Below are 9,584 nucleotides of genomic sequence, written 5' to 3' on the forward strand. Positions count from 1 at the left end.
AACTGCACAATGTTGCCCTGAGGCAAAAAAACAAACAAAAAAAAAACACAGTTTTGGTATATAAATAAAAACAAAATAAGTATTTTAATAATTAAACACACTTCTTTGATACACATGCATCTGTAATTGGGGAACGGAAATTAGAACAGATCAAATAATAGCTCATTGGTTTAAGCTGTAAATCCCATGTTGTATCCGGGTGAGAGATTTAACAGTCGGTAAACTAACAACAACAATCTCAACTTTCTGCCAAGGTTCATGAATTTGTTTCATCCTTCAAAAAGTAAACAGTAGTTGTTCAGCATATGTTGTCATTATATTGCTGCTGACGAGTTGGAAGACAGTTAATGAATAACTAATGAATACCTTTTTAAATGTAATGGGATACCAGACCACAGAGTTCTTCCTGAATGGTATTGGTTGGTGAAACCTGTCACCCGGACAACAGGACACAAAGATAAAAGGAGTTACAGCCCACTTGTACCTTGTATCCTACAATTAGACCACAACTTCCTTGTTCCTCCAATGAAGTCAGCAAACCCAGCAGTCTGTTAGCCTTGGAATATGTATACATACATGTAACATGTAAAAGGAATTATTTATTTTTTGTCAAGACAAATCTTTGATCAAAACAGCAGGATGAGGAGGATGAGTGTATTCCCACAGCATGGCACAGCTCTGGGACTTACTGCAAACGAAATCCGACAGGAAGTTGAATACAGTAAGTCATGTTAACATGTCAACAGAATCTGCTTGATATTTATATCTGTATCTATAACTATATCTAAATGTGAGTGTTATGTAATTTTAATTGTAAATGTAAATTTATATGCAGATACTGAGTTACATAAACATTACAAAACATTACAGATTTGGGGTCAGTTCTTTAATGTTTTTGAAAGAGATTTCACATTTATTTGTTAAAAAATACAGTAAAAACAGTAATATTTTGAAATATTATTAGAACTTAAAATAACTATTTACTATTTTATATACTTTAAAATGTAATTTATTCCTGTGATCAAAGCTGAGTTTTCAGCATCATTACTCCAGTCTTCAGTGTCACATGATCTTTCAGAAATCACTCTGATATGATGATTTGCTGCTCAAGAAACATTTATTATTATTGTCAATGTTTAAAACCATACCATTACATACACTATTCTTTGATCAATAGAAACTTCAAAAGAACAGCATTTATTTGAAATAGAAATTTTTGGAAAATGATAAATGTCTTTACTTAATCACTGAATAAATACTTTAAAAAAAAACCTACTGGCATTGTACGAATAGTGTAGTAGTTAAAGGGTTAGTTCACCCAAAAATGAAATTTCTGTCATTAATTACTCACCCTCATGTTGCTTCAAATCTGTAAGTTCATCTTCCAAACACAAGTTAAGATAGTTTTGATAAAATTCGAGAGTTTTTTTTTTTTTTTATCTCCCATAGAAAGCAACAAAATTACCACATTCAAGGTCCGGAAAAGTAGTAAAGACTGTTAAAATAGTCCACGTGACTACAATGGTTCAACCTTAATGTTATGAAGCGACAAGATTACTTTTTGTGTGCAAAAACAAAACAAAACAATTTTCTCTCTACCCTGTCATTCTCCTACGCTGTTTACTTTGAAAACACAGGCTTCCGTGTTCATGTTGCATGTCAGAACGCACGCATGCATCGTGCTGCTCACGTGATCAGCGTCAGCCAATACTGAGCTGGCGTTCAGATGATACATGGAAGCGCTGCACTGCGTCAACTGCACACTGACAGGGTAGAGAAGAAATTGTTTAATAAAGTTATTTTGGTTCTCTCTCTCTCTCTCTCTCTCTCCATATATATATATGATCTCTCTCCATATATCAAATATGTTACATTGTCTACAGTAAAAAAAAAAAAGAAAAACTGTTTAAGATGTGAACTAACTAAATGTCTGTGATCACAGATACATCTGAACTGGTGTCGGACCTGGTTAACCTGTCAGCCAGAGCCAGATTTCAAGCAATTCGATCATTACCTGTGTCATTTAATGAGAGGAAAACAATCAGGTTAATGTATTTTATAATCAAACATTTTTGTAGTATTTCTCACAATGCTAAATTTTATCTAAACTTGAACTTAAACTCCCCTCAACAGGAACAGAGTGAACTCTGTCAAGCTCTCAAAGACCATGCTCCCTGCAGACTGTCGTCAACAGGTGTCCCGGGTAAAAAGATAAACACACTCTTTAGATCTACATTCATTATTATCATGGTTCACATTCCTAAAAGCGCTGCATGACATTTCAAGACTAATAATTTGCCTCTTCAGTCCTTCCGCAGATTCCGTGCCAACTTGGCATCAGCCAGGCAGCGTTTGGTTGTGTGGCAGGACACCCTGAAGGAGATTGGGGGCAGGTTTGGCACTTCTGTCCTCTCCTACTTCTTGTTCCTTAAGTGGCTGCTGAAGTTCAACCTCTTCTCCCTCCTCATCAACTTCTGCTTCATCACAATCCCACAAATTGTGCATGCGCCCAATATCAGCAGCCCCACAGGGTTCAGAGGACTTGAGCTCCTCACAGGGGTGGTGAGTTTTTATATTGAGTCCAAACTTTATATTCATTAACACTTTACATTACGGGTTCAGTTTGTTAACATTAGCTAATGAAATAAGAACACTCTTAAAAGCAAAGGTTCCAGATGCCATAGAAGAACCATTTTCTTTTTGTTCTTAATAGAACTTTTCCTAGTTTGAAAACATTTTTAAAATCTAAAGAACCTTTTAATGAACCTTTTGTGGAATGGAAAGGTTTCATGTACGTTAAAGGTTCTTTAGTGAATCATCAATGCCAATAAAGAACCAACCTTTATTTTTAAGAGCATGCACTAACAATAAATCACTTTTATTACAGTATTTAAGTTAATGTATAAATATTCATTGTCAATTTATTTTTGCTTATAATATTTATGAATCATAAACTTTAAAGGTTAAAAAATGTATCAGCGGTCTTAATAAATGCTGTAAAAATATTGTTAATAGTTAATGCAAATTAATCCAACTAACCTTAACGAACTGAACCTTGTGTTCATCATACAAAACTTTCTAGATCTTAAGAATATAGAGTGACAATATCTTTGTCAACAGGGTTATTTCAACCAGACGGTCTTGTTCTATGGTGGTTATAATGGTGAAGTGATTGTATCCACACCAGCCTACAACATGCAGTTGGCCTATTTTTTCACCATAGCTGCATATCTGGTGCTGTGTGGGGTGTCTCTTCTCTACAGGTAACATATTTAGCAGTACGGCAGCTTTCTAAGGCCTTTACAGCATACAAGAAATACAAAGCTTGTTAGCTAGATATCTTCCTGCTCACTGTTTAGCATTTGCACATTTTCCCACACTTCACATGTGAAATATTTGCCATTTCAAAGCCATATGGAAATATAATATATTCTAGTCAATGGCTATAATTGTTTCCCTGAATATGTTGAGGTTTGAAAATTTGCATATTGTGACTCAGAGGTCAATGTGGGAACAGAAGTAATGGACAAAGCACCAAGATAACATGTCTACAGTATGTTAAATTAATGCCAGAAGGGAATGCAGAAAGATCTGTTTTTCTTTTCCTCCTCCTCAGCATGTCCAGATCCTTTCAGAACAACTTTGTGCTCGAGACAGGACCCGTCTCTGGAGGAGCATGGCGTCTCTTGTGCAGCTGGGACTTCAGTGTTGTCAATGAAAAAGCCATACAGTACAACAAGAACAACCTCGGCATTCAGCTGAAGGTTCATACCCGTTTATATTCTTCTAGGCGTCATCCCTTTTCTGTTTCCATTGGCTCATTTTGCCCATGTCTTCCAGGAGTCCTTATCAGAAAGGTTACAGAAGAAAAACAAAATGTCTCTGTCTGACAGCATAAAGCGTCTGTCTCTCCACCTACTGGCCTGGCTGCTCTCTTTAGGACTTGCCATAGGCTCTGGTGCTGGCATATACTTCCTGGGGACAGAACAACTGGTAAGTTCATTCACAGTGTGGTAATATCACAAAAAAAAAAAAAATACACGCGTGTGCATCACGCTAATGTGCTTATGTTTTGCTGCAGATCTTCAGTTTCGATCATGATCCAAATGACTTAAAGGCCGAGGCATCTACTCTGCTTCTGCCTGTGGTCGTGTCGCTCATCAACCTGATAGTGCCTCTCCTCTACTCACTCATCAGCAGAATGGAGAGCTACTCCAATCCACGTGCACAGATCTACATCAGCATCATGAGGTGTGATCATTGTTTCTTTACCAGAAGCATCCGATTTCCATTGCTAACAATGGCAGGTGACCTCATCTTTATTGTCTTTTGTTTTGTTCCCAGAAATGTTATTTTGAAGATGTCCATTCTTGGAATTCTCTGCTTTTACTGGCTGAATGATGTTCCAAACAGCATTTCATCAGTAGGTGCACCATAATTGTAATTTATCACAGATTATTAGAAAAGCATGATTATAAATCTCTTTACACAGTTGTAATCTTTCTATATTCAAGTGTTGGGAGTCCTTTGTGGGGCAGAGCGTGTATCGACTGCTGATAATTGACTTCATATTCTGTCTACTCGGCATTTTCTTTGGGGAATTCCTACGCAAGTGAGTCAAATACATCTTGGCTGCTGAAGTAGGTCTGCAAAAACTAAATTTAGTACCATTTAGTAGATGATTTCCACGACTTTAATATGAAAAACTTATTTTGCAGCTTTAGTAGAATCATTCAAAGATTCTAAAGAATAAGTATACTACCGTTTCAAAGTTTGGGATTAGAACGGTTTTTAAAATGTTTTTGAAAGAAGTCTTGTATGTTCACCAAAACTGCATTTATTTTGAACAAAAATGCAGTAAAAACGGTAATATTGTGAAATATTACTACAATTAAAAATAACGGTTTTGTATTTTAAAATGTAATTTATTGCTGTGATGGTAAAGCTTAATTTTTAGCTACATTACTCCAGTCTTCAGTGTCACAAGATCCTTCAGAAATAATTCATTGTTTGAACAAAAAGTAAAAAATGTTACGTAACAGTCGGGGTGTACGCCCCAATATTTGCATATGCCAGCCCATGTTCCCATTATGAAAGGCATTAGACAAGGGCAGCCAGTAAAGTCGGAGACAAGAGCCGTAGCTATTTTCATTATTAAACACTTGCAGACTGTATAATTCATAAACACAACTTCATTCTTTATAAATCTCTCCAACAGTGTGTAATGTCAGCTTTAGCCACGGAGCACAGCCTCAAATTTATTCAGAATCAAATGTAAACAATATAACAGTATAAAATACTCACATAATCCGACGCATGCATGGCGAACAAAGATCCATTTGAGGGTTATATTATGTGTAAACTTTGTTTAGGCACTGTTCAAGGCAAGCGTGAGCTCCGTGGGCGTGGAGCACGAGAATTAAAGGGCCAATAGCCCTGAATCGGCTCATTTATAATGATGCCCCAAAATAGGCAGTTAAAAAAATGAATTAAAAAAAATCTATGGGGTATTTTGAGCTGAAACTTCACAGACACATTCAGGGGACACCTTAGACTTATATTACATCTTGTGAAAAAAAAAAAAAGTTCTAGGGCACCTTTAATTTCTCCTCTTCTTTTTTTTTTTTTAAATATCTTACTATCTTACTATCCCAAACTTCTGATTAGTGTATACTAATAATAATATATTTGCATTTTACTTTGTACAATAAATTGTGTTTTTACAGACTGATAAATAAATAAATCTAAGGAAATGGTTTACATTACAGTTCTATTCATGAGTATACTGTGAACCCTTCCATATGAAGAGTAATTACTGATTACAAATGACACAGAATCAATAAATTCACTTTCATTTCACTTTTTCAAAATTGCTACAGCGTAATCGGAACCATGTGGATCCAGAGTCTTGGCGTCCCAGAGTTTGACATTGCGAGGAATGTACTTGATCTGATCTATGCCCAGACTCTGGCTTGGTAAGTCAATATCTGCATCTCTTCAGGTCTATACTTTGATATTCCTTCTAGCTGATTGTCTCTTTTATCTCTCTTCCTGTCTGCCCAGGATTGGAATTTACTACTCTCCCCTACTTCCTGTAATGCAAGTCATTAAATTGTTTATCATCTTTTACTTGAAAAAGGTAAGCACCATTATAGAATCACTTTGTCCTTGCAGTCGCGATTATATTGCATGTTCTTAGTCTCACGGTTCCTGTTTCAGGTCAGTCTGAGCATGAACTGTCAGCCTCCCAAACACACTGGCAGAGCCGCACAGATACAGACAGTCTTCATCGCCCTGCTCTTCTTCCCCTCGTTTGTGGGCTCTCTAGCCATGGTATCATTCACAGTGTGGAGGTGTGAGCCTTTCTTACTTTTACACTTTCAATTCTGGGTCATCAGTTGTCTTCAGACCAAGGAACACATCTTGAATGTTGTTTATTGCTTCATTTTTTGTAGTATAATCCCTGAACACTTCCAAATTCAACTCTTAACCAGCTGCTTTTCAGATGACAGATTAGAGAGTGTAACCAATCAATATGATGAAACATAAGAGTTCACACGGAATGTGTTTTGTCTTCCACTGCACTGCTTTTTTTATTGTTTGTCTTGTTAAATATGCAGTAGGTGTGCACTTTGTTCGCACCGCATTTTTAAAACGCCCATGTCAATTTATTTGGTTGTTTTGCAGGGTATGTTCATGTCAAGAACAGGGTAAAATAAGTTTTAAAATAATGTGACCGTGTCAAGAAAAAGGAACTTGTCTCAAGACTATTCCACAATGTCTTGTATTATAAAATGTAAGGCCGTATTGTATGTAAACAAGGCTATTCACATTCTTGCATTTAAATTTGTGAGATACAACGCAGAGAAATAGGGGAAAAAATGTTTTTTAAAGGTTGTTGATCTTCCTTTAACTTGACACTGTGTTTCAACAAAGACGTGTGTGAGACACTGAAAAGTCAAAATGGACGATTCTTATTGTTTATAGAATATTGCAGTAGCACTTTATTTTATAGTCCTATTCCACATGTACTTATTGTACGTATAACCAAAGTCACTTTAAGACAAGTCATTTCACTCGGCGGCCATCTTTGAAATGCCTCTTGGGCTCCTATCTCTTTGAATGGGGAAACATCAGATTCTCCAAAACTGTTCGTCAACCTTACGATTAAATTTGATATTTGAAATCACCAATGAAATCTAACAACAACCAACTCATAAATTTAGTTTCTAAACGCTCGAATCATGACAAAAAAACTATATTTTTTTCAGGCTGGATCAAGCTAATGCGCATGCGCAGACCTAAATGCGCGTCTCTTCGGAGGCGCGTCTGACTGTTTCTATAGAAACCGGTGATTCTAACGGCCGCTGAAGTGACGCGATGACTTTACCAGTCGGCGATTGGCTCTTGGCTTTAGAAGGCGGGACTTATTCCGCCATATTGCGCGTTACACTTTCTCCCATTCAAAACAATACGAGTGACACGTCTTGTGTTATTCTAGTCTTTGGTATAACTGTGTAATAACTAGGTACTATCTCTGAACCTATCCTTAAACCTAATCTTAAAGGACTAGTTCACCCCAAAATGAAAATTCTGCCATTAGTTACTCACCCTCATGTCATTCCAAACCCATAAGACTTTCCTTTATCTTGGGAACACAAAATTAAGATTTTTGAAGAAATCTGACAGCTTTCTGTCCCTCCATAGACAGCTATGCAATTGACACTCGTAACACACGAGAATAAACCTGGTTATGCAGCAAGTTTGAGCTTCCAGAAGAGATGCTCTTGTGAATTACTCATGTTCGGTTGAGCATCTGTTTATGTTCGCTGATCAATGTTTACATGTGTAAAAACCTAAATTAAATCTTTTTATCATAAAAAGTGATTGAGTCTTCTCAGAAAATTTGGACTAAACCGCTCAATTCATATGGTTCAAGTGCAAAATGCAATGTGTGAACTGGTCCTTACTGTATGTTACAGTCTTTTCCGTTTGTCTTGCAGGCTGCGGCCCTCAGATCAATGTGGGCCATTCCAGGGTCTCAACACCCCCTTCTATGCCATTTTCAATTGGATTGATTCAATTCAGGGCTATCCTGAAAGTAACTGGGTCTGGTGGATATTTGAAAACGTACTCAGAAGTGAACTCTTCTACTATCTGATTACCCTCATCGTCCTGTAAGTCCACAAGCTGGATGTTTTGTGAACATATAAACACAAAAAGGAAACCTTTTCTCTAGCTCTTTCTTCATTCCTTACACTCTTCTTTCAGAGTCATCACTTTTTTTCTCTGGCAAATCACTCAGGGACGGAAAGAGCTCATCAAGACTCTGCGAGAGCAGATTGCGAATGTGAGTGCTGAGATCATACCTCACTTTAGCATCCACTTCGCTTTAGTGTCATCAAAAACTACTATACAGATAATAGTTTTAACCTCAGTGACTCTTCTTCCATCTGCCTGTCAGGAAGGAAAGGACAAAGCATTTCTCTTGAATAAACTACAAACTATACAGAAGCAGAGAAGGGAAATGACATCTTACAGACCTCAGGTTTGTGTTTCTCATGTGGTCTGTCTGGTCAAACATACATCCTTCTTGCATCTAGTTATCGTATACTGTACTCAACAGAATGAAAAGCAAATCATAATTGTGGAGATTTCAGCCCAACACAAAATAACTCCAGGTAGTCCTTAGCAGGCTTCAGAGAAACCCCAGACTGCCAGGGGCCTTCAAACACAACTGCTTAACAGACAGGGAGCTCACACCGTTAGCCCTTGATCCCTCCTGTCATGCAGCAGTGATCAAAATAAGATCAATATTTATGTAAAACATGTTTCCATCTCACTCCTTCTGGCAGCCTCTAAAAGAAGAAAAAAAAACTGACAGCATTTTTCTTGAGAGGTCATATTGAGTAAAGCTGAAATTGAGCTTATGCATTTATGTATGTGTTCAGTTTAACTTGTTACTGAAAAGTCTTTTGGCTCATTTGAAAGCACTTTTAAACATTCTCTTCATCTTGATCTTATTTTCTCTCATGCAGGACTTTGACCAGACACCACATTTCAACCCAAATTGGATGAATACTCTGCCATTGGATATGTGAAAATATATTCTGATTATCTTTATGATGTACAAACCTTGTTTCTGTAAATATTGCATTAAACTGTAATTTATTCAGAACACTTTAACTATCCTCTGTCTATTGGATGGGAAGAAGAATGGTTTGGAAACTTAAGTTGTTCCCTCATTTTAATTTAGTTAAATGATGGCTACAACCTGACTAAAACAAGAGAACAAATTAATAAGTCATGGGAATGAATATTAATATTAATGGCCATGATATCTTTTTTTTTTTTAACCGGCATATCACATGCACCCATGGTTTCCTTATGATAAGTAGGAAAAACATTGTCCAAGGTTACAAACAGACATTTTACCACTAGCCATTTGTGTCCCCCCCCCCCCCCCTAATGCATATCCTGGTACATCCTAATAAATTATTCTGATATCTCTGTAAATATCAACAAATAAATATTTTAATATGTAAACAAGTGTCATGTGTGATAAGCAATGTTGGATGCAAAGA

The 9,584-nt window shown here is 36.8% G+C and overlaps 1 protein-coding gene across 1 annotated transcript; it reads left to right on the top strand.

Moving 5' to 3' along the window:
* The first annotated feature begins 503 nt into the window (after positions 1–503).
* Positions 504–9,456, top strand: tmc5 (transmembrane channel like 5). The gene is made up of 17 exons (XM_067373846.1): positions 504–721; positions 1,943–2,045; positions 2,134–2,203; positions 2,308–2,562; positions 3,121–3,263; positions 3,617–3,764; positions 3,841–3,993; positions 4,082–4,251; positions 4,345–4,423; positions 4,515–4,612; positions 5,880–5,975; positions 6,064–6,139; positions 6,220–6,353; positions 8,004–8,177; positions 8,272–8,350; positions 8,465–8,548; positions 9,039–9,456. Exons 1-17 carry the CDS (start codon positions 640–642, stop codon positions 9,099–9,101), a joined length of 2,007 nt encoding a protein of 668 aa, XP_067229947.1. The 5' UTR covers positions 504–639; the 3' UTR covers positions 9,102–9,456.
* Positions 9,457–9,584: the final 128 nt, after the last annotated feature.

Source organism: Chanodichthys erythropterus, chromosome 3 (assembly GCF_024489055.1).
Source record: "Chanodichthys erythropterus isolate Z2021 chromosome 3, ASM2448905v1, whole genome shotgun sequence".
NCBI classification, from domain to species: domain Eukaryota; kingdom Metazoa; phylum Chordata; class Actinopteri; order Cypriniformes; family Xenocyprididae; genus Chanodichthys; species Chanodichthys erythropterus.

Coding starts and splice junctions, on each gene's coding strand:
- tmc5 (XM_067373846.1), top strand. CDS start 640: ATGAGGAGGATGAGTGTATTCCCACAGCATGGCACAGCTCTGGGACTT. Junction 6,354..8,003: donor GTATCATTCACAGTGTGGAG/GTGTGAGCCTTT, acceptor TTTGTCTTGCAG/GCTGCGGCCCTCAGATCAAT. Junction 8,351..8,464: donor TGCGAGAGCAGATTGCGAAT/GTGAGTGCTGAG, acceptor TCTGCCTGTCAG/GAAGGAAAGGACAAAGCATT.